Source organism: Nomascus leucogenys, chromosome 11 (assembly GCF_006542625.1).
Source record: "Nomascus leucogenys isolate Asia chromosome 11, Asia_NLE_v1, whole genome shotgun sequence".
In the NCBI taxonomy this organism is placed as follows: domain Eukaryota; kingdom Metazoa; phylum Chordata; class Mammalia; order Primates; family Hylobatidae; genus Nomascus; species Nomascus leucogenys.
Window position 1 is genome coordinate 57,471,080 of NC_044391.1, and position 25,084 is coordinate 57,496,163.

At 43.7% G+C, this 25,084-nt stretch overlaps 1 protein-coding gene across 31 annotated transcripts in view; it reads right to left on the reverse strand.

Annotated features, from left to right (window-relative positions):
- Positions 1 to 52: 52 nt before the first annotated feature.
- Positions 53 to 25,084, reverse strand: part of PCBP2 (poly(rC) binding protein 2) — a 28,534-nt gene continuing 3,502 nt past the window's right edge. For 2 of the 31 annotated variants that reach the window (XM_030822535.1, XM_030822536.1), the window contains exons 5-15: positions 24,667 to 24,783; positions 20,967 to 21,098; positions 19,208 to 19,336; positions 17,786 to 17,872; positions 15,483 to 15,575; positions 14,361 to 14,402; positions 13,045 to 13,117; positions 12,497 to 12,535; positions 11,509 to 11,564; positions 8,270 to 8,439; positions 3,660 to 5,444 (exon numbers count right to left, since the gene is read on the reverse strand). In XM_030822535.1, coding sequence (XP_030678395.1) covers positions 5,096 to 5,444; positions 8,270 to 8,439; positions 11,509 to 11,564; positions 12,497 to 12,535; positions 13,045 to 13,117; positions 14,361 to 14,402; positions 15,483 to 15,575; positions 17,786 to 17,872; positions 19,208 to 19,336; positions 20,967 to 21,098; positions 24,667 to 24,783 — 1,287 coding nt within the window. In that variant the 3' untranslated portion in view covers positions 3,660 to 5,095. Of the gene's footprint in view, positions 926 to 3,659; positions 5,445 to 8,269; positions 8,440 to 11,508; positions 11,565 to 12,496; positions 12,536 to 13,044; positions 13,118 to 14,360; positions 14,403 to 15,482; positions 15,576 to 17,785; positions 17,873 to 19,207; positions 19,337 to 20,966; positions 21,099 to 24,666; positions 24,784 to 25,084 lie in introns of those variants that run through there. The other 29 variants (XM_012510341.2, XM_003252049.4, XM_030822550.1 and 26 more) reach the window with 29 other exon arrangements.

Here is a 25,084-nt window from a genome sequence, read left to right on the forward strand (position 1 = left end):
AGATACATTCTTCTAACTTGTTATGGAGGACTATAAATGAAGTTACTAAAAACAATAGACTGAAATTTTTAGTTTAAAATATGCACGCCTGAACAAGGGGACCAACATTCCCAAGAAACTGGAACCCAAACTATATGATCAACTGCTTAATGTGTATGCCATGTATGTCATGTGTCATTCCTTTCCCCCACCCCCCAGTGGAAGTGCTTGCCTACTCCTAGGACAGGTAAGTCCTAGGAAAGTCTAATCCTCATCTTTTGGGTGCAAGTTTTATAAGGGCCAACCAAGCATGGAGTCAGGCAAAAATAGGATCAAGGGCCACAAAAAAAGATGGAAGTGGTAAAATAGAAAACATCTTAACCGGAATAAAGGCTTCCATTCAAAACCCAAGAAGGGTCCTTTGAGGGATAAAAGATACAAAAATAACAGCAAGACAAGAGGAATAAAACCCACATGAATCACTGTGGCATCCAGTTTCTATTCACAAAGAAAAAGCTCCAGTCCATCTTTTAATTTTTTTGAAAAATTCCTGACATTACAGAACTAAACTGAAATGTATTAATATTCCACTCTTACATTTCCATGACAAACAGAAAAATTCATGAGCCAAAAAAAAAAAACAACAAAACAAAAAAACCAAAAAAAAAAAAAAAAAAAAACCAGGGAGAAGCTTATAAAACTAAATATGGATCTCAGCATCAACAGCTGAACAGAGAAAGGAATTAAAACGCTTTAATTAAAAAATCACGAGTGGATGATAAAGTGTGTAGAAACTGAAAATTTACAAACTATTTAAAACCTGGAATCGCTGACTGTTCAGAAACTACACAGATGGATCATGGGTGGTGGTGAACAGCAGAAAGGGATTATGGATGAATCTGCATTGTTCTAGCTGCTCCCCATGCCACCCGTCTCCGAGGAAAGCCTGTAACACAGAAACAAGAACTCAGTTAGTTTCCCCAGTGCTCAGCTGCACCTCATCTCTACCTGGTTCATGAAACGTGATGAGCAAATAATCAGTGCTGGAGTACCAAGGGAGACATTTTAAGGTTTCTTAAATTTACCAGTACCATGATCCTTTAATCCTTGCAATCCAGGCACGTGGAGGTCTATCACCTCAGAACCAAGGGAAACAGCCCTTGGTTATCAAATGTCCCTCAAACTATGTTGTCTTTTAGTTCCACCTCCATGGTGGGCTAACCAACGAGTGTACTTTCTGGAAACAGGCCCTTCTTTTAAAGAGTGTTCACAATACACAGAAGCAATGTTTCTTTATTGCTGAGCTCACTTTGGCTCCTCCCAAACTGCTGACAGAATACCAGTTTAGGAAAAAAACAGTCATCTGAGAGTAGTCTCAAGGGTTTAATGCTGAGACAACTCAAGGCCTTTAAAGCCCTGGAGTTCTATCAATGTGTAGGGTATTATAAGGTAATACCGTTTTAAAGGTAAAGAAATGTTAAAAAGAGATGTAAAAAGAGTTAACTATGGGTCAAGAATTATACTCAAACTTATTTATTGAGACAGAGTCTAGCTCTGTCACGCAGGCTAGAGTGCAGTAACGTGATCTTGCCTCACTGCAACATCCGCCTCCCTGGCTCAAGCAATTCTCCTGCCTCAGCCTCCACCTGATATCTGGGTTTATTGGCAGCCGCCACCACTCCTGGCTAGTTTTTGTATTATTAGCAGAGACGGGGCTTCAACAGGTTGCTGAGGCAGGTCTCAAACTCCTGACCTCAGGTGATGCGCCTGCCTCAGCCTCCCAAAGTGCTGGGATTACAGGCGTGAACCACCGCGCCCGGCCTTATTGGTTTTTTTTTTTTTTTGAGCCTGAGTTTCACCCAAGCTGGAGTGCAATGGTGCAATCTCAACTCACTGCAACCCCCGCCTCCCGTGTTCTAGCGATTCTCCTGCCTCAGCCTCCTGAGTAGCTGTGATTACAGGCAGCTGTCACCATGCCCAGCTAATTTTTGTATTTTCAGTAGAGACAAGAGTTTCACCATGTTGGCCAGGCTGGTCTCAAACTTCTGACCTCAGGTGATCCACTCGTCTTGGCCTCCCAAAGTGCTAGGATTAGGCATGAGCCACCACACCCAGCCTTAGAAAGTTTTTTAAAAAGTTTTCAGGACTTAAAAGTAGCAGACAAAGTAATACGTTTCAGCTCTGTAGCTCACTCTACAAGCTCCCAGATCTTGTCAAGCCATATCCTCCATCTAAACATACCTGGCTACAATGCCTTTCTGTTTCAAAGAGATGGTCATTTGAGGTCCTGGAAACCAATTTAGGGCTTTCAGGAAAAAGTATTTAAGTACTCAGTATGCTTCACTGGTAGGTAGGTAGGTAGGCAGCTAAGACTTTGCTCTAATTTTGAATGGAACCAAATGTTTAAGACTTCATTTCAGTTCATGAAGTTATTTCGTAAGATTTTAAATTGATTGGCATAAAATATTTGTGATATGTGGTCATGAGAACATGACTGGTAATTCACCATCTGTATCCCTTCCACAACAATGCAAAGCCAAAAGCTGGGTAGAAAAGCAAGGGCCAAAAAACTGGAAAGTCCTTCGACTACAAACTATTTACTTTTAGTCAGAAATGGTTTCTCCACCTCAGTATTAAGGGAATATTTAGTTTTGTTTTTTTTTTTTTTTTTTGAGACAGAGTCTCGCTCTGTCACCCAGGCTGGAGTGCAGTGGCGTGGTCTCGGATCACTGCAAGCTCCACCTCCCGGGTTCACACCATTCTTCTGCCTCAGCCTCCCAAGTAGCTGGGACTACAGGCACCTGCCGCCATGCCCAGCTAACTTTTTTGTGTTTTTAGTAGAGACGGGGTTTCACTGTGTTAGCCAGGATGGTCTCGATATCCTGACCTCGTGATCCGCCTGCCTCGGCCTCCCAAAGTCTCCCAAAGTGCTGGGATTACAGGCGTGAGCCACCGCGCCCGGCCGGGAATATTTAGTTCTTAAAAGGGGGGTAGATTTGTGCCAATTTCAAAACACAATGATCTAAGGAAAGGTAAACAATAGCCCTGAATTAAAGGGTTCAGTAAGAACTGAAGGTCTAAGAAAGGAACTGCTAGATACCATTAGATCTAGGACCTGAAAATTTAAGTTCATAAAAATTGATGGTAGCACTCTGGCCCCACCAGAGCTCTGAAAGAACTGTCCTGAATGTGTATCAAGCCCAAATGGGGATTTGCTGGGGTAGGGGAGGTGAGGCAGAGAGAAGGGGATGCTATGAAATACTAAGTCAGGTACTCTAGGATAAAAGACCACATGGGGGAGCTCTAGGGTTTAAAAAAATTTAAAACTAAGGCCCTTTGGAGGTAGTGATGGTAGCTAGCCTCTTAAACATGTGGGATCCTTCCTTGGGGAATAGCCATTAGGTTAAGAGGCCTTCCAATCAAGAACTAGATAAAACCAGGTCCCCGGGGGGAGATGGTATCAGCATGATTAAGTCCTAACTACAGAAGGAGAGAGCTTACCAAGGGAGAGCTGGACCACATGATAAAGGAGCAACTAAATAAAACTCCTAACTGGACAGGTTTGGCCATCTAATCCTTTATGCATACTTGGGACGTGTAACACTTCTTCACAGGCCCAATCTGGGACGGAGGGGCCAAAATAACATCAGAGAATGATAATATATTGGAATAATAACAGCTTTTTGTCAGCCAATGGTGATGCTGGGAAAAGGTCATCAGGGAAAGCATCTCTACACTGAGTTCTCTAATGCCCTGGGAAGAGCATTATATTTTCAGCACTGTGGCAATGTGTACTCTGGTTGAATGGAAGGCTATCAGAGGCCTTATGCCACCATACTAAGAACATTTCTACTGTTTTATGAGAGGGCTGTGCCCATCTTAGTATAAGAAAATGAACAAGATTTCAGGGAGGTTAGTACGATTGAGTAAAGCTTAAGTTGTTAGTCCTGGCTAGTCACTCATAACCTATGAATTTAAATTATCTTAGGGCCTCTATTTTGTAATCTGTAAAATGAGGGGATCAATGTGTTACAGATTAGTTGATCCTTAAGGTTCTTTCCAAATCTAAGCATGTCACTTCCTACTCATGATAGTGTTGGGGGGGAGCAGAAAGGATACAGCAAGGAATAGAAAAAACGGTAAAGAAACTTGGTTGACAGAGTTGGTTTAGGACGAGTGGATGGCATCATGTCAAGTTGTGGATAATGTCACGGGTTGGCTGAGATATACCTAATGTCACAGAAAGAGGCATAATGGTAATTCAGAGGAATGCAGACAGAAGCTGCCTAATTTTATTAGACTTATCCCACTTTGCCCCTCCCCTTCATTCTGGGTAAAGAAGTACGTTCTTTGAATGTATGACTTGGAAGAGATCCTCACGGTAACCATTCACCAGAGGAATCCTGGGATGAACACCTTGTTAGCTGCTACTGGCAAGGTAAGGCCATCTGAGAAGTCAGATAAACTTCCTCACTAGTGAAGCTTGTTGCCAATTACGGAGGACCCTCAGGATCTAAACTGCCACAGGCTCGTATCTCTTTGTGGGAATATTGACAAAGGACTATAAAATTCACTTGGGATTCAAAAAGCCCATGTCAGTTATACAGGCTTCCTAGCTGAATAGCCACAAGTCACAAGCCCCCAACCCTTTACCCTTCACAGCACACAGTGTACTAAGGTTCTTACTGCGCCAACTTTATTACAGCTAGAAACACAAATATGGCCAAGAAGGCCTGCTGATAGCTTAACCATTAAATAATTCTTAAAAAAAAAAAAAAAAGGTTAACGAAGCAGCTTTTTTTATTCATTAACACAGAGCCTAACACATTGTTATATTGCAAGGCAGAATAAAGCTACAAAGAAAAGTAACAAACAAGAAAGAAGAGAAAACTGTGGCTCTAAATAAAGAATTCAAGTCAGACCCTGAAACAGGCACTCAGCTGAAATGGCCTAAACCTAAACAAGGGTTACCACTCCCCCACCCCCACCCAGTTATCCCCCAAAGTAGTAAAAAGGAAACGGTAACAAGCTCACAATAGTTTCATTCTCACCAATGTTAACAAAGGAAAACAAAATGAACCAAATAATACTGGAGGAGGTGCCTCAAGATATGCAATCAGTAGGGAGAGAATCTCTGTTTCTCGCCTTTCAGTTTGTTAGTTACACATGGCACGGCAGAGGTGGTGGTGGTGGTAGCTGAAGCCCCGGTACCCTTAGCAGCAGACACAACATTTAGAGCCAGGAGAGGGATGGGTTTCATGCCAAGCAGACTGGAGACACAAGGGGCGGTCGGAAGAGGGTTGGGGAGGCTGGAGGGTGCGTCGGAGGTCCCCGCTGTGGCGAGCGAGGGGGTGGTGGTGGAGGAGGAAGAAGAAGAAGGGGTGGAGGGTTGAGAGAGGTTGATGCTGAGGTGATCAGGGATCGTGACGGAGGCTGCCTGGGAGGAGGGTTTAGCGTTTTCTAAACTGTAACAGAGGAAAAAAGGAACAAAAAAAAAGGGTGGGTGGAAGGGAAGACCACAAAAGGGAATAAGTACAGGACAAAAACTGCTTCAGTTATATCAGTAAGTGCCTCTGGTTGACAATTAGGAAGACCTAGTGTCAACTTGTGACAAGCTTTCTTTTAGCCTGTGTCCCACCCTCTAAATATGTATATTTCCATTCCACAGAGCTACTTAAAAACTGCTATGGTGAAGAAAAAGCTGACAGAGAAAAGAAATTATAGGGCACATACTTCATGTATCTGACACACTGACCCAACCCAGATGTTGAAGGAATGATTTCAGGTAGAAAAAGATACTCATCAATCACCCAACAAGGAAGAAATGTTTCCTCTAATCAAATGTCAATTTCCTATTCTAACAGAAAATCAATTATCCCACAATTATTGGTGAAGCTTTGAATATTTATAAAGCAGAATTTTTAAAAATCCTTCCAGCTGTGTATTAAAGTCTGCTTACATCTCCACAGCAAACAAACCAATATTAGGGTGGAAAGAGACAATAGTCCAAAGTAGGTCACTGACTAATTTTAAATTTCAAAGAATGTAGCGTTTTCAAAGAAAAATGCTGAGAACAGAAGTATAGATAAGAACTAGGGAAGCTTTTCTGGTCGGAGGTGGTATAAAAAGTTGTTTTTGACTGATCATACTTCTAATGTGGATCTTTCAGAAGTGGAAAAGAAACTCAAGTATCACCTAAAAATTCATACTTAAAAAGCAAAAATGCTGCTGCTTCTACTCCCAAAATAAGCTCCACAGAACAGTAAGGGTACGTGTCTCCCAAACGCCTGTATGTGTCTAAGCCATAACTACATATATTTGTGAGGTGTGCCTGGACAATTGAGCCCACAATGCTAAGTCTTCAAGAGCACAAAAGCTCCTAAGATTTGTGCATGCAGTCTTTGCTTGGGTGTTAGATGAAGCTTTGAAAAGTTTTGACCCTAATCCATGGCTACGATGATACTGAATTGCTATTCAGTAACAATGATCCCGAAAAGGGCCACTCTACCAAGAGAATTCTGCTTCCTTACAATGTAGCCACTGACCTATTGCAGGGGCTAGGCAAGCAGGTCACATTTAAACAGTCACAATTTACATTACATGAAGGGCAAGCCTACCGAAAGAACAAAACAAATTCCAGCTTTCAAAAACATGATTCTTGCCACTGAAAACTGAAAAGTTCTTGCCCTCCAAAATCCTAATTACAAATAAGAAAAACAAGCCGGGCACAGTGGCTCACGTCTGTAATCCTAGCACTTTGGGAAGCCGAGGTGGGTGGATGACAAGGTCAAAAGATCAAGACCATCCTGGCCAACATGGTGAAACCCCGTCTATACTAAAAATACAAAAATTAGCTGGACATGGTGGCGCATGCCTGCAGTCCCAGCTACTTGGGAGGCTGAGGCAGGAGAATCACTTGAACCCAGGAGGCAGAGGTTGCAGTGGGCCGAGATGGAGCCACTGCACTCCAGCCTGGTGACAGAGCAAGACTCCGTCTCAAAAAAAAAAAGAAAGAAAAACAATTCTTGTAATCCCAGCACTTCGGGAGGCGTATCACTTGAGGTCAGGAGTTGGAGACGAGCCTGACCAACATGAAACGCTATCTCTAAAAAAGAAAAAGACCTCTTTGCAAACAACCTTGGTGCACAAGTTGACTACTACCATTTCATTCTCAACATTAAGGACCTACCGTGCTTGGTGCGTGACAAGAAAACAAATCTAGGAATGGGAAAGCTTTTCTACACAAAGAGTAGTAGCACCTCAAGATATGAAGAGTCTTAAGGCAAAAGTCAGACTGCTACTGGGGAAATGGTATGTTCTTAGCTAGCACTAAATAACCACAGCATATATACATGGTCAGTACAAGCACAATACAGACCACATACTTAGGAATTCCTTTCCCCTGTACTAGATTCAGGAACTCATGTAAAACTTTTATGACAAAGAGACCAAACACTTATAAGAAAGGTAAATTATAACTAGACAACACTCCCTATTAAAAGAGACCTAAGGGCCTCAGGGCTAACAATGCTTTGAAATATTAGTAAGCAATTAAGGGTGTAACTTCAGCCCATGAGTTGAGAAAGCAAGTAATATAAATGACTGTAAGATCCCATTTGACTGTGAACAGTGTCCTAAAATTGAGAGTAGTAACATTACCTAGCTATGGATAAGGGAAATAAAACTCTCAGGAAGTCATTAAGGGGTGAGATTGGGGGAGGGGTGAGATAGAAAACACACTTCACACTTCCGAAACATTCCAATACCTGTGGCTTCCCACGTTCCAAGCTCTGAATAAAACACATGTGCAGTGTGAGAAAAATGGGTGTTTCCAGAATAAATTGTAATTACTGCCTCCCAGAAACTGCCTTGCTGTCCTATTACTCCATTGTCCTTATTACAATTAAGGGTGCTTTGGACTCCAAATCAAATCAGTGAAAGAAATAGTAGTCTATATGCTATGTAGAACAAGAGAGACCCACATTTGATTTTGTGAGTGCTCTAGCCAGAGGACTCTATTATTGAAGACATGGGCCACTCTTCCCTCTTCCCAAACCATCAAGTTAAATTCAGGGCAATCTGTGCTCCCACCCCGCCAACCCCTTGCAAACTTACTGCAGTTTACTTTTTCTGCTATACTCAAAGAAAGTAGGGCTAGCAAAAAAAAAAAAAAATCATCTTGGCCATCTTTACCCATCGCCCATGTAATCCCATATTTAATAATATACTGCGGCTCTCCCCAACACACATATTACTGTGTTGGCATAAATAAAAGGTAGGACAATCTTACCTGACATTGATTAGATATTGAGCCAGGCTAATGCTGGCAGCAGATCCAGTGATGGTAACCTGCCTATCAGTAGATCCTTCCACTGGGTTCGCAATTTTGATCTGCGCCCCAGACATCTGACGGATCTCATTGATTTTGGCGCCTTGACGCCCGATTATGCAGCCAATCAACTTAAGGGAGAAAGAAAAACAAGGCACACCAAATTAGAGTTACATGGCTAGATCCAAGAATTCCACCCCGGCCTCTAGCTCCTACAACTGTGGCCAGGCTGGAGTGCAGTGGCCTGATCTTGGCTCACTGCAACCTCAGCCTCCCAGATTTGAGCAATTCACCTGCCTCAGCAAGACTACAGGAGCGTGCCACCATGCCCAGCCAATTTTTGTATTTTTAGTAGAGACGGGGTTTCACCATATTGGCCAGCATGGTCTCAATCTTTTGACCTTGTGATCCGCCCGCCTTGGCATCCCAAAGTGCTGGGATTACAGGTGTGAGCCACCGCACCTGGCCCTTTAAAAAACAAAAAAAGATAGGGTCTCGCTATGTTGCTCAGGCTAGTCTCAAACTCCTTGGTTTAAGCCATCTTCGAACCTCAGCCTCTGTATCTCTGTGCTCCCTGTAACCTGGGATTACAGGTGCATACCACCATGCCCAACTTCATCCTACACCCTTTACCCATACACTTTTGATCAAAAAACTCAACTCTTGACCCATTTTTCAGTCTGACCACCCATGGTGAGGGACAGCCAGTTCTGAGCCAACTCACTCTCAGGTCCAAGTATTAGCTCTTCATTATTTCTGTCCTCAGAGTATTAATTCCAAAGACAAAGCAGAGCCAAAACAAGAATAAATTTAGATAGCTAGAAATAGATAAAGGTAGAAATACATTCTGTTTCTGGCAGCAAAAACGCTTAAAGTCATCCTGCCATGATTACCACCTTACTATACCAACAAGAATTCTGGCCAATTCCTAAGGTGTTTTTGCCTTGGGAAAAGGTGGAAAAAAAAAAAAAAACAACTGGTCAACATTTGCACTAATACTGTAAAAAATATGACCCTGGACAGCACAGATCTGATGTTCATGAACCACTACACTGTGGTGGGGGACAGCAGTTCATGCCTGTAGGCTGAGGCAGGCCAATCACTTGTGTTCAGGAGTTTCACAGCGGAACTCTGTCTTTACAAAAAAAATACAAAAAAAGTTAGCCAGGGATAGTGGCGTGCACCTGTGGTCCCAGCTACTCAGGAGGCTGAGATGGGAGGATCTCTTAAGCCTGGAAGTTCAAGGCTGCAGTGAGCCACGATCATGCCTCTCTGCTCCAGCCTGGGGAAGAAGGAGACCCTTTGTCAAAAAAAAAAAGGAAGCCACTACACTTTTTTTTTTTTTTTTTTTTGAGACGGAGTCTTGCTTTGTTGCCCAGGCTGGAATGCAGTGGCACGATCTCAGCTCACTGCAATCTCCACCTCCCAGGTTCAGGCGATTCTCCTGCCTCAGCCTTCTGAGTAATGGGATTACAGGTGCGCGCCAGCACGCCTGGCTAATTTTTGCTTTTTTTTTTTTGAGACAGAGTCTTGCTCTGTCCCCCAGGCTGGAGTGCAGTGGTGAGATCTCAGCTCACTGCAAGCTCCGCCTCCCGGGGTTCATGCCATTCTCCTGCCTCAGCCTCCCGAGTAGCTGGGACTACAGGCGCCTGCCAACACGCCCAGCTAATTTTTTGTATTTTTAGTAGAGACGGGGTTTCACCATGTTAGCCAGGATGGTCTCGATCTCCTGACCTCGTGATCCGCCCGCCTCGGCCTCCCAAAGTGCTGGGATTACAGGCTTGAGCCACCGCGCCCGGCCAATTTTTGCATTTTTAGTAGAGATAGCGTTTCACCAGTTGGTCAGGCTGGTCTCCTGACCTCGTGACCCACTTGCTTCAGCCTCCCAAAAGTGCTGGGATTATAGGCATGAGCCACTGCACCCGGCTGAAAACCACTACATTTTCTAAGGATAAGGCTTTAGCTTCTATAAAAAACAAAGGCAGGCTGGACGCAGTGGCTCACACCTGTAATCCCAACGCTTTGGGAGGCTGAAGGGGGGGATCACCTAAGGTCAGAAGTTCAAGACCAGCCTGACCAACATGGAGAAACCCCCATCTCTAACAAAAAAAAAATACAAAAATCAGCCGGACGTGGTGGCACACGCCTGCAGTCCCATCTACTCGGGAGGCTGAGGCAGGAGAATCACTTGAACCCAGGAGGCGGAGGTTGCAGTGAGCCAAGCCTGGGAAACAGAGCAAGACGCCATCTTAAAAAAAAAAAAAAAAAAACCGCAGCAAATGTACAGGAATTTCTTTCCTTTTTTTGACTTGGAGTTTCGCTCGTTGCCCAGGCTGGAGTGCAATGGTGTGATCTCGGCTCACCACAATCTCCGCCTCCCAGGTGTCAAGCGATTCTCCTACCTTAGCCTCCCAAATAACTGGTGGGATTACAGAGATGCGCCACCATGCTAGGCTTTTTGCTTTTTTTGTATTTTTAGTAGAGATGGGTTCCTCCATGTTAGTTAGGCTGGTCTCGAACTTCCGAGCTCAGGTGATCTGCCCGCCTCGGCCTCCCAAAGTGCTGGGATTACAGGCATGAGCCACCTCGCCCAGCCAGGAATTTCTATTTTCAACAAAAAGTTACTGCTGTCTCGTCATACCTCACACAATAATTTTATCTATTTTCTCTTATCATATTTGTCATCACAATTCTGCATACTACAATCAACTTATTTTTGTGTCTAAAAATTCCCATTTTCCATTCCTGGGGTATGAAAAACAGAAACAAAAATAAAGATAAAATAATAAAATTCCCAGTTTCTTTCCCTAGGGCTTAAAAGTAGCAGGACATGTAGGCCAAGTGCGGTGGCTCACACCTGTAATCCCAGCACTTTGGGAGGCCAAGGTGGGTGGATCACCTGAGCTCGGGAATTCGAGAACAGCCTGACCAACATGGAGAAACCCCATCTCTACTAAAAATACAAAATTAGCTGGGCATGGTGGCACATGCCTATAATCCCAGCTGCTGGGGAGGCTGAGGCAGGACAACTGGTTGAACCCGGGAGGCGGAAGTTGCGGTGAGCCAAGATCACACCACTGCACTACAGCCTGGGCCGTAAAAAAAAAAAAAAAAAAGGTAGCAGGACACTGCTGAAATGACATCTATTTCTTTAAAGTCAATTTTCTTATGTTCACCCTATGCAACCTAACTACACTTACATCGTTTGGAATGGTGAGTTCATGAGAAGTAGTCTGAGCAGATGCATCCAAACCTGCTAAAAGACAGAAGAGAGCAAGCAAATTCAATGCACAGCATTCAAAACCCCACTGACTTGCACATTAAACTAACAGAAGGAAATAAACTGGAAACCCAGCATCATTGGCTGTTGGGATTCATCACTAACTTGGAAGCCTCCAAAGAGGAAAGAGTGGGGGAGAAGGGTGTAGAAATAATGCTCGAAAGGTTCTTCTGTACACTCAGAAGAGCTGATTTCATGCCATTTCCTGCAAAGCCCAGCCTATTAGGGATGGGGGATGGAAGCAAGGGCAAGGGAGTGTGGTATCCTCAAAGAGGACCAATGTCTAAACAAGTCCTTCTGTACTTCTACCCCTTTCCTGCTGTTGTGTTCCAAATTGTATCTCACCTGATGCTCACTAGCACCAGTGCCAATATTATGCCTGTTAATGGGTACCATGGACTTTTGGCACACATGCAAAATTGCTTTAAATATACCTGTATCAGATTAACGCCCTCCACCCCCTCTCCTAACCTAGACTGGAAGGTCAGATAGAATGAAATGGCAGTCAGGTGAGGGGACTTCATTTCTCCAGATTTAGTCCCTGTCTCTTGTTCAATAATTTTGTTCTGGCTTTCATTTTGTTTTCCAAAGAAAAAGAAAGAAAAAAAATCCCATCAGCAAATACCCATACCCATCTTTAACAACACCTGGACTGAACCAGGCCAGCTGGCTAACACTCAAGCTTAGTCCTGATCTCAGCTATGGCTGCTGGTCTCATCATTTTTAGAAGGGGGTTGGCCAGATCCATCAAGGGACCCTCGGGGGCACCAGGCCCACCCCTTTGCTCTCTCAGCTCCTCTCTGCCATGTGCATGTTGCTGGTATGGTTCATGGGCAGTGAAACAAGACTCCCACCAGTTTATTAATATAACAGTAGAATACTACAGATTTTTTTTTTTTAATCATTACCCCAATAGCCTTTCACCTCTGGAGAGCTGGATTCAATGCCTGTTAAGATACAAGTGAAAATGAGTTTGGTGGTCTCATCCTAACCCTATCGGACAAGTTATTCCTTATACAGAAAAGCCCCAAAAACAGAAACAAAATAAAAACAAAAACGAAAACAAAAGACACTATACAATTTGGCACAAATGGATGGTCTCTACCCAAGCCTGTGAATTGCTGGTGGAGAGAAAGGGGGTGCTGATCAGATCAAGGGGGCAGCAGTCAGGATGGGCTCAAAGAAATATCAGCCTACCCTTTGCCTGACAAGCATCCCCAAACCTCACCCCCAAACCTTCCAGGGCTTTTTTTTCTTTTAGAATAACTGACCCCAAATGAAAACCACGTTAACAAACACATTACCTCCTTGGGCTTAGCCATAGTAGACAGGCAAGTTTAAACCAGCAGGATGCTGGATAACGAAGTCTGTTTTAAACAGATGTCAAGCTGAGACCTTGGGACTGGCCTCTCTCTTGCACTACACCTTACAGAAATAAACACTGAGGTATCCATACCACTGAATCCGGTGTTGCCATGCGTCATAGGAAAATGAGACTGTTGCATTGCCAACTGGTGCAGCTTGGTCAACTGCAAGGAGGAAACAGGAGGTTGGCATTAGAAGATTTAACAGAGCCAGGGCTCAAGCACATTCAAATTTGAAAATGCAGGTCCTGATCCCCAAAATTGACTCTACTACTCAAACTACAACAGAGAGTAGGGATGGGGCTTGCATCACAATCCCGGGGAGTGGCAGAATATGAAGGGAAAGGGTTAGAAATAGGGTGTCTGGAAGAGAATGAATGCCTTTTGGGTGTGGGAAAAGAAAAGCAACAGCAACACTTGCCCAACAACCATCCCCTTGGGGGCTACTTAATGAAGGTAGTTTGCAGCCATTGCAACAGTTGCCGCAGGGACAAGCACAGACAGGCTAGGTAAACAAACTGTGCAGTGGTGCTAGGGAAAACACACCATGCAGGGTTTCATCAGTATTGGGGAGAGGGAAGGAGATGAGGGGGGGCAGGGAGACTGCAAGGAGGAGAGAGGTGAAGAAACCATACTGGGTTTAGTCCCATCACCGCCACACTGACTACTACAGCTATTTTTATTCATCTATATAAACTGTCCTGACTGTCATAAAATAATCCTCCTTCACGTCTGCTTCCCTCTCTCCTGGGGCCTACCACTAACCAAGACCAAAACTCAACTTCCCAAGCCTAATGCTCAGCACCTGAAAAGGTTAGTAAGGATAGAAGAAAAGTGCAGAAAAAAATGCCCTTGAAGTCTAAATACCAGCACTTTTAAATAGGAGGTTTTAGCAGCAAGAAAGGTTTGAGCTGAATTCTGAAATGTTCAGGTTCCTATCCCTCTCTGTGTAACATAAGCCCCTTCCCCATCCCTCCAAATACTTTTCAAATTGTCATCTCAGATTGAGGAGTTCCCAAGGGCAAACCCAACCTCCCATTACCCTCATGGAAGAGAGAACTGCATGCAAGGAAGCACAGTCCCAATGTCAATTTAAACTGTGCCCTGAGATAACAAATCACAGTATACCATGGAACATTTCCCTTTTAGAAACGGGGTAATCTGAAACACAGGGGGAAAGGAAAAGCTAATGTGCTGAATTAAATTTCAGGGGTTAAATGTTAAAAGGCAAACAAGGCATTACCCTCATAAAAGGGCTGAAATACGGGATTGACCTTGTGAAGAAAACAACTTAATATTGCAAATGCTGAAGACCCAACTCACTTCTGGCTACTTGGGAGAAAGGAGTGAGACAATTTTGGATGGGAGAGGGAGCTTTTTCAAAACAAGAAGTGAAAACAAAACTTACATCTGGCTGTGGAATGGCATACTGTCCTTGAATGGTATAGGCCTACAAAAGGAGGAAAACAGTTCCTATTAAAAACCAATCACGGACAGCCACCCAGTGGGGGGAAAAAGACATTTCAACTAGCCAGGAAGCCAGAGTTGAACTAGAGAATGGGGGAGGCCAGAGATTGAGGCAGTAGATGGAATCTCACAAATACGGTCAGACCCAAATTGGCCTTCTTTGAACCCTAAATATGACTTTGTTCCGGGGAATCCTATAAAGGTAGCCAAGTTCCCTGCAATCAAAGGCAAAATATACATAACTGTTTCTTAATGAAAATGTGGGAAGTGAGATTAGCAATGCCTCGACTGACCAAGCCCCACTCTTCCTCCCTGTATACAAGATAGTCTAGGAGGAATAATGATCTCTTCCCTCACCACCCCAACCCTTCTACCAATTGTGGTGATGTGGAAGATCTGTATCTGCACAAACCTACATGTCATGTTTTAAAACACTTCCCTTTCTCCAACTTATTTTTCTATCTGCCTAAAGACCTTAAGAACACTGGATGCTAACTGAGTCCCTAACACTAGGGAGCTGTTCACAGGTAAACAAAAACCACTGTGTTCTAATTCCTGTCTTCTCCCACCTCCCCTCCATAGGCATTTGCAGCTCCCACTATGCCCTCCTCCCCCCACAACATAACCTCCCAAAAAGGGAGCTGGGTCTTCAGGGCAATGGGGTAGGGAACAGGAGGAAAGGAAAAGGGAACAGGGAGGGAGGGGAAGGAAAGAGTGGCTGGTTAACAGGATGTGAAGTTTCTCACATCACAGTGGCCAGTACCCCCAAAAGTACACCCAGGTGGGGGTGGAAGGAAGGTGAAAATGGGGTGGGAGGAGTGGGAGAGGGGAAGAGGGGTTGAACAAAAAAAAATTAAAAAAAAAAAAAAAAAAGTTGGTGTTACCATCTGGTGGGCTACGCGGCCTGGGTGAAATGAGGTTGGGGGGGTCAGTCCAGGTCCCCGTGGACAGGTGGTGTCCACAGCACCAAAAATCACCAGCGCCACTGGCCCCCCGTGTGTTGGCAGTCTCGGCTGAGGCGGAAGGATTGAGTGAGCCTTGGAGACTGAACATCCCCTCTCACCTCTAGAGGTGGTCCCTCCAGGTCAGGGTTGAGGCACATGGACGGGGTGGTGTGGGGAAAGCTCGCACTGTCGCTGCCTGTGCTGTACCTGTCCTGTGGATAAATAGAGGATTTCAGTCTCCAGGGCTGTCAATCCGGCACCTTGTCACCAGCATGAAATTCACACAAAAAAAGTTGCTTATTTTTTTCCTTTTTCCTTTAAAAAGGAGCTCAGACACAATTTGAAACGAGCTGTAATCAGTGAATTAAAAAAAAAAAAAGTTACCTAGTGGCAGATTTCACACTGCACAATTCGGCTATTTTCAGTAAGAATGAAGGGGTGGGGCAACAGAGCTGATGCCAGCTCCTGGTCAGTGTGGGATTAAGTTGAACCACTACAGAGCCCACTTTGCCACAAAGGAACAAAAGACACAGGTCCATCTGTGGACATTGTATATTTAAAAAGGCCTGTGGGAACGATCCATGACAGGGCCACTCATAGAAGAAGCTGCAAGTTTTTAGACGGTGGTCATCAACTAAATAAAGGGGAGGGAGGGAGGGTAGGTAGGGAAGCAAAGAGGTATGAAGGGGGAGGTGTGATGAGGAGTGGAAAAAAAAGGAAGTGAAGGAAGAATTTTAAGTACAGAGGATTACTGCCACCCAGTATGGGACTCTCTATATTTCAAAGGGGGAGTGGGAGAATCCAGAAGAGCAGGAACCTGGAGTTCCTGGGAAAGAAAAACTCCTAAGGCTAACCCCTTCTGGCTACACTGACTCTGGGCCTTTGCTTATCCTGCCCAACTCTGACTAACTAGACTGAGAGCCCTTTGACCAAACCAGTTTGTACTTTTCTAAAAGCAAGGTACTAAACTGACTCAAGGTTAACACTGTGACATAACCGACCTTCCTGTGAAACCTCTCATAACTACACGACAAACTAAATCTCTAAAAACTTGTTCATTTTTATGCCAATTCAACACAATGTGAAAGAGATGGACTCCCAAGTTTATGCTTGCCCTCTAAATGGCTCCCAGATCAAACGCAAATAAGATGGAACTAGTTAACTAAATATGCTTGTAACAGACCAGCCCCAAGTGGGAAAAGGTGTTTTGAGCAATGCACTTGCTTAGGCAGCTACCAAAATCAGTCACTATTTCAACCTGAATCCCAACACAGTTGTCCCTAGGTGTTCCTAGGTTATCGGTGGGGGATTAGTCCTAGGATCCCCCCACAGAAACAAATATCCATGGATATTCAAGTCTTTTACATAAAATGGTATAGTACTTGCATATAACCTAAGGATATCCTCCCACATACTTTAATCATCTCTAGATTACTTATAATACCTAATACAATGTAAATACTATGTAAATACTTGTTATACTCTATTGTTTAATGACAAGACAAAGCCTGTACATGTTCAGTACAGATGCAACCACCCATTTTTTTTCCCTGAATACTTTTGATCTGAGGTAGGTTGAAGGTGGAACCCACAAAGGGCCAACTGTATTTTAAAACCTGATCTACCTACTCCTCAAATACAATCAGAGCATAGGACTACCATGGTCCTCATCAATGCTTCTGTCATAATAATCTGACTTCAGAATAGTTCATGTGCCAAAGATTAAGCGTTTAGGTTGACGAGGAAGGAGCAGAGAGAGGCCACGGTGGTGCTTTGGTGTTCTTACTCTAACACCAAAGGTCACGGCACCACAGCCCAACATGCTCACCCCCCTTCTATTCTTGCACACTGAACTCTTACCCCAGCTGATTTCAGTTATGCCATGTGGGTTCAAACCAGTGTTTGAGGTTAAGAGCCTAGGGGACAACACACTGGAGTTTGGGAGTGAAGGGGTAGGAGTAGGGGAGGTGAGGTGGAGGGAAGGGGAAGTTTGTAGGACACTCAAATTCAGGACCCCCAAATTTTGAGACCACCATCCAGATTCTCCTTCAGAGGTCCAATTCTTTGCTACCTTTTATTTAGACCTCTAAATATCACCCCACACACATAAAACATGGATGGGGTGGGGACAGAGAGAGAAGTAGAGACAGTAAGGCAATTCAACTCTTATATTCTAACCCAACCCACCTTAAGTAACCAAGTAAGTTACCTCTTCCGAGTGCCTACAAAACTTCCATTGCCTGCTAAAAATTAAAGCATTCAGCTTTCTCCAGTACAAAAAAATAAAACTAAAAGCAGGTCAAACTATGGCCAGAGTATAGGTTTCAGCAAGCATGCAGAGTGGCTTGGTGTGATGCTGGCAAAGTTGACATTTCAAATATAATCGCTGTTCATTCTAGCCCACCAATAAGAATTTTCTTACCTGACCACCTGCAAAGATGACCGGAGAGCTGGACGGCTTGGGCCGGTACGGGATGGTCACGCCCTTCGGGGGGGACTGGGAGAGAGTCAGAGGGGAAAAAAACAAAAAGAGATAAGGTTTCAAAGCTGCTTCAGCTGTGTGGCTTTAGCTCACACAGGTCAGTTAAATTAAAAACTATTTCCATCCCCTTACCTACCAAACTGTCTCTGGCTAGATCGAATCTCAAATTATCTAACTAAAAGTTATTTGCCTTTAATGCAGTAAGTCCAAGGACTACACAATTCAAACTGATTCTCATCAAGAGAGATGTCCATGTAATAACCTTCGGCACTATTTCCAAAATTTTAGATAAATTTAATGAACATGAAAAACTGTTAAACATATATTTTTGTCGATAATTTTTAGTATCTCACATTTTTTTGGCCTGAATAGGAAATAGAGTCAAAACTGGAAATAAAGTACTCAAGTGTTATGTCTAGAATCATATAGACACTATCTATAAATAGTTCAAAGGTTCAATCAAGGTTTTTCTAATCTCTACTTGAAAATTCCAGTTTCCGGGTTGGATGCATCGGCTCATGCTGGTAATACCAGTACTTTGGAAGGCGGAGGCAGGTGGATGGCTTGAGCTCAGGAGTTCAAGACCAGCCTGGGCAACATCGCAAAATCCCGTCTCTACAAAAAATAAAAAAATTAGCCAGGTGTGGTGGCACATGCCTGTAGACCAAGCTACTGGGGAGATAGGTGAGAGGATTGCTTAAGCCTGCTAGGCAGAGGTTGCAGTGAGCCGATACCGCACCACTGCACTCCAGTCTGGGTGACAGAGTGAACCCGTCACTCATGCTCACACGAAAAAATTCGTTTCATTTCTCACCAATGAAACCAACTCCATATCACAAATCTGAAAAGGCTTAATTTTCCTGAATTTTGCTATTCTTTTAATAGAATAATAGTATATAATCAGGCCCTTGTAAGTCATTCGGAAACATCATCATACATACATTTTTCTACTCTACATAACACTTTGAATACCCTCCTACAAAGTGACAAGTTGTTAAAGAACATGTCAAATTTCCATGTAACCAAAATACAGTAATTCAAAAAGTAATTTAATTCAGCTACTCAGGAACCCAAATAAATCTCTGGCCTCCTTAGTCCATGCAGTGCATCTTCTCCCCGACTCTGCTACAACTGCTGTGAACCAAAAGATCACTGCTGCTTAGCAGTTTCTATTTTTGCTCACAGACCATAAGAAAAGTCAAAGCTAGGGGAAGGAAAATATGAACTCAGGGAACCTTTTACCCCCACCCCCACTGGAAGCCTTAACAGCTTCACTTAATTATAGTCTTACTAAATATAGATCAGTCCCTCTGTCCCCAGAATGGCCCTCCCTCCATTCTCAGCATGAGCCTGAGGGCTTACCTCCAACATGACCACGCAGATCTGTTTGACACACTCAATGATGGATTGCGGAATGCCAGCAATAGTGATGGCCCGCTCAGTTGAGTTGGGTAGCATATCCCCTGCCACCTGGACCTGAGCCCCTGTACTCTTTGGAGTAAAAAGAAATTCAAAATCAGAGAAAAACAGCTCATGCTCTTCCAATTCCTCCAGCAGCAATTTCAGAGCCTAAAACTCTAGTAGATATTTATCCATTTCCAATCTTCCCTTTTTGTTCTTTGTCCCACTCTTCCCTTATTCCAGATAGGACTGTTTAGTGAATTAGAGTTAAAAATAAATTAGCCACTGAAAGACAAGAATAAGCGTGAATAACAGCCTAAATTTAACCTACTCTCAAGCAAAAGGTCCTTCTAAATAGTTGCCTTTCAACTAATGATAGTTCTCTGGGCGAAGCAAAAGCCCCACAAGTATCACCCACCTTTCATTATCTTACTGAATAAATGTTTACATCAAGGCCATTCTACGTGCCAGGTACCATGAGAAGTGCTTCCAATATAGCAATTAACAAAACTAAGATTTCTGTCGTGCCATGTACGATACACTCCCAAAAACTCAAGCAGCCATTCGAGTTTCATTCCAACACCAAATTCAGTAACATCTATATACAATTAAAATCTTCCATAATTCAATGTAACTTCCATAGCTAAACAGGAAGTAGGGGCCAAGCACAGTGGCTCACACCTGTAATCTTGAGCACTTTGGGAGACCAAGGCAGTCGAATCACTGGAAGCTCAGGAGTTGGAGACCAGCCTGAGCAAAACAGTGAGACTCGTCTCTACAACAACAAAAAAATAGAAAAATTAGCCGGGCATTGTGGAGCGTGCCTATGGTCCTAGGTACTTAGGAGGCTTGAGGTGGGAGGGTCACATGAGCCCAGAAGTCGAGGCTGCAGTAAGCCATGATCATGATTATGCCCTGCACTTCAGCCTGAGAGTGAGACCCTGTCTCAAAAAAAAAAAACAAATGTAGAATTGCATCTATTTCCCAATACATCTTCCTATTTTTCTCCTTGTTGTTTATAAGTCTGGTCAAGAAAAATGACGTTGCAGGCAAGCAAGTATGCTGGTTCAAGCCTGTAATATCAACACAGGGAGACTGAGGTGGGTGGATTGCTTGAGCTCAGGAGTTCAAAACCAGCCTGGGCCACATGGCAAAACACCATTTTTACAAAAAAATACAAAAATTTGGGTGTGGTGGTGGGAGCCTGCAGTCCCGGCTCCTCAGGAGGCTGAGATGAGAGGATCGCCTGAGGCTGGGAAGGTCGATGTTTTGCTGCAGTGAGCCATGACTGCGCCACTGCACTCCAGCCTGGGGAGACAGAGTGAGACCATGTCAAAAAAAAAAAAAAAACAAAACAAAACAAAACAAAAAAAGTTAAAAAATAAAAAATAGAAAAACTGTTGCTACTATAGCAAACTCATCCCTTGAGACATGAAAAAGAACTATGTAGCCTCATGGAAAAGTTGCCAAAAAAAATACAAACTTGTTGTATGTAATAGCTGAAAATTCTGATTAACTTTCTCATGTTCTGATTAAAATTTATGAATTATGCAAAATTCTATTGCATGATAGTTTTATTTTCAGTACAATCACATTGTAATCCTCTAGAACTGTTACTTTAATAAAAATCTTCATCTCATTGCTAATTTTCCTAGCCATACAAAGAGCCAATTTGGAACAAATAGTTAACATTTCTAAAAGGAGGACAAAAGTCACTAACCTCTCGTATTTCCTTGATCTTGCAACCACCTTTTCCAATGAGAGAGCCACACTGACTAGCAGGGACCACCAGCCTCAGGGTGACCGGGGGTCTACTGGCAGCTGTGCTATTGGTCATAGAGCTGCTTATGTCCTACAGAAAAGAAAGAACACCAGGATAAGCAGATCCCTGCAAACCAGTAACTGCCATTAAAGAACCACTTACCCTTGATCTTATTAGGACATGTGAGGTCATAACCCACCATAGACAAAGGTTCAAATACCATGCCCCTCTCAAACTATTTTTGATGTAAAGATAAAAGCTCATGAAAAATTCCTCAAAATTAACCATAAATATATTTTCCTTCACCCTGAAGGAATGTACTTGGTAGAGATAAAAGTGATAATCTGAGGCCGGGCGCGGTGGCTCACGCTTGTAATCCCAGCACTTTGGGAGGCCGAGGCGGGCGGATCACGAGGTCAGGAGATCGAGACCACGGTGAAACCCTGTCTCTACTAAAAATACAAAAAATTAGCCAGGCGTGGTGGCAGGCGCCTGTAGTCCCAGCTACTCAGAGAGGCTGAGGCAGAAGAATGGCGTGAACCTGGGAGGCAGAGCTTGCAGTGAGCTGAGATCGCGCCACTGCACTCCAGCCTGGGCGACAGAGCGAGACTCCGTCTCAAAAAAAAAAAAAAAAAAAGTGATAATCTGTTTTGCAGTTACACTTGGCCAGGCAATGGGGAAAAAAGGTGATGTCAAAATTAAATCAAATACTGCCAGGCACGGTAGCTCATGCTTGTAATCCCAGCACTTTGGGAAGCTGAAGCAGGTAGATCATTTCAGGTCAGGGAGTTCAAGACCAGTCTGGCCAACATAGTGAGACCCCGTCTCTACTGAAAATACAAAAATTAGCCGAGCATGGTGGCTGGCACCTGTAGTCCCAGCCAGCTACTCAGGATGCAGACGCAGGAGAATCGCTTGAACCCAGGAGACAAAGTTGCAGTGAGCAACATCGTGCCACTGCACTCCAGCCTAGGCAACAGAGTGAGACTATCTCAAAAAAAAAAAAAAAAAAAAAATTAAATCAAATATTAAGAAAAAATATAAAACAGACCGGGCACGGCAGCTCACACCTGTAATCCCAGTACTTTTGGAGGCCGAGGCAGGTGATCACCTGAGGTCAGCAGTTCAAGACCAGCCTGGCCAACATGGTGAAACCCCGTCTCTACAAAAAACACAAAAACCAGCTGGATGTGGTGGCATGCGCCTGTAGTCCAGGCTACCCGGGAGACTGAGGCAGAATTGCTTGAATCCGGGAGGAAGAGGTTGCTGTGAGCTGAGATTGCACCACTGCACTCCAGCCTGGGGAACAGAATGAGACTCCATCTCAAAACAAAGCAAAAACAAAAACGAAAGATATAAAACAATGCAACCTTATTTACACCAATTCTACCCTGTTAGAAAACTAAACACAGGCAGGGCACGGTGGCTCAGGCCTGTATTCCCAGCACTTTGGGAGGCCAAGGCAGGTGGATCATCCGCGGTCAGAAGTCCGAGACCAGCCTGGCCAACATGGTGAAGCCCCGTCTCTACTAAAAATACAAAAATTAGCCAGGCATGGTGGTGGGCGCCTATAATTCCAGCTACTCGGGAGGCCGAGGCAGAAGAATCGCTTGAACCCAGGAGTCGGAGGTTACGGTGAGCTGGGAACGCACCACTGCACTCCAGCCTGGGCGACAAGGAGGAAACTCCATCTCAAAACAAACAAAACAAACAAACCTATAGATTTGACTGTATTGGTTCAAAGCCTATATAGTCTTTCCCATAAACACATGCTGCATCCAAAGTCATGGTTTTAATCTAGTTAAATTTAGCCTTCTGAAGATTAAGTGGTTTAAGTATCACTTATTAGCCTAATCTCTAGGCTGATAACAACAGACCTGGAAACTGCTAAAGCAGTTAAGAACCCTAAAGACAAGGACACGTTTATTCCTTGTTTAAGGAATAAAGTTTGTACTCTAGCTTTCTTTCAAAAAAAAAAAAAAAAAAAAAAGAAAATTTTTTTTTTAAATAAAATAAAGACCAGGCATGGTGGCTTGTGCCTGTAATCCCAGCACTTTGGGAGGCTGAGACAAGAGGATTGCTTGAGCCCAGGAGTTCAAGACGAGCCTGGGCAACACAGGAAGACTCGGTCTCTACAAAACGCACGAAAACTAGCCAGACATGGTGGTTCATGCCTGTGGTCCCACCTACTGGGTAGGCTTAGGTGGGATGACTACTTGAGCACAGGAAAATGAGGCTGCAGTGAGCCATGGTAACACGACTGTACTTCAGCCTGGGTAACAGAGCAAGACCCTGTCTCAAAAAATAAAAAAAAAAGTTCAGGCTGGGCATGGTGGCTCACACCTGTAATCCCAACACTTTGGGAAGTGAGACAGGAGGACCACTTGAGGCCAGGCGTTTGAGACCAGCCTGGGAAACATAACGAGCTCCCATCTCTACAAGAAAAGGTTTTTAAAAAATTATCCAGGCAGGGTGGCATGCACCTGCAGCCCGCTCAGGAAGCTAAGGCAGAAGGATCACTTGAGCCTGGGAGGATGCAGACAGCTACAGGTATACCACTGCACTCTAGCCTGGGTGACAGAGCACAACCCTGCCTCAAAAGAAAAAAAAAATAATAAATACTATGATGTATAAAAAAGTAGTTCAAGTTCGTTCTTATTAAAGAAAAGAATAAAATGTGTTTTTTAAGTCATGAGTTCTGGACTTCCAGAATCCTGGGGGTCAAAAGATAACATTTCTAATCTTGGCAAGGATAAGATTTCATGCACCATTAAGTACCAACCACCAAGGAAGCGGCAGCCTGTGGTATCAATTGCACAATTAGATGCATTACTGCAGCAGGGGGAGAGGGAAGGACCAAATACAAGACCCAGGACAATAGTTCAGCCTCTGAAGGTTGGTGGAGGAAAAACTTCCTCTTGATAACACCTCTGGTGTATTTTCCTTCTGATAACCTAGGTCTCTCCCCAACAAGTGTAATTTTGACACAATGTTAGTAGATTGACTTTTTAACCTAAAAGCATCAGGATTGGAAGATTATGTGTGTTTATAACGTCAGGTAAACCGTATTAGTGTGGTATATACTCAAGCCTTTTACCAAAGCAATGGCATACTTTCAACAGATGCTTTTCACGCAAATTATTTATATTAAGTTCATGGCAAAACTCAAAACTGTTTTGATGATTCAAGTGACTTTTTTTTTTTTGAGACAGAGTCTCACTCCGTTTCCCAGGCTGGAGTGCAGTGGCGCCATCTCAGCTCACCACAACCTTCGCCTCCCGGGTTCAAGCATTTCTCCTATCTCAGCCTCCTGAGTAGCTGGGATTACAGGTGCACACCACCATGTCTGGCTAATTTTTGTATTTTTAGTAGAGACAAGGTTTCACTATGTTGGTCTCGAACTCCTGACCTCGTTTACCTGCCCGCCTCAGCCTCCCAAAAGTGCTGGGATTACAGTCATGAGCCACCGCGCCCAGCCTCAAGTGACTCTTTTTTAAACTACAAATGGTGAATTTTGTGGGAGGCTACAGGAAGCTAAGGACCCATTTACAGAGTCTCATGGTCCAGTTTGTCCTTGAATTTAAAAAGCTCTTAGAAAATCAACAAGCTCTCCGGAAGCACTTAAAAATGAAGAATGAGGGAGTGGGAGATAACAAACCTCTTCCAGTTTGTCAATGATCATAGCAAAGGCTTTGAAGATGGCATTAGTGGGTCCAGCCAAAGTGATAATTCTCTCAGGACAATTCCCTTCTGAGATGTTGATACGTGCACCACTCTAGATAGGAAACAAGATCCAAAAGAAGTTAAACAGACAAAGAAGATCTGAGTACGTACAGGATCTACAGTCCCTTGTAAGAGAGACAAGGAGCTGCCAATGTACATGATCCTGATGCAAAGCAAAGTCAGCATCATTCCAAACACTGCTGCTCCATGTCTATCCTCAAATATAGCCTACAGCAGCTGCCTTAAGTCTTGAATGAATTCTATGACTTGTCAAAACCACACTTCCCAAAAACGGGGGAAAAAAAATACACTTCCCAGATTGTCATTACAAATAACCAAGCTGAAAAAAAAAT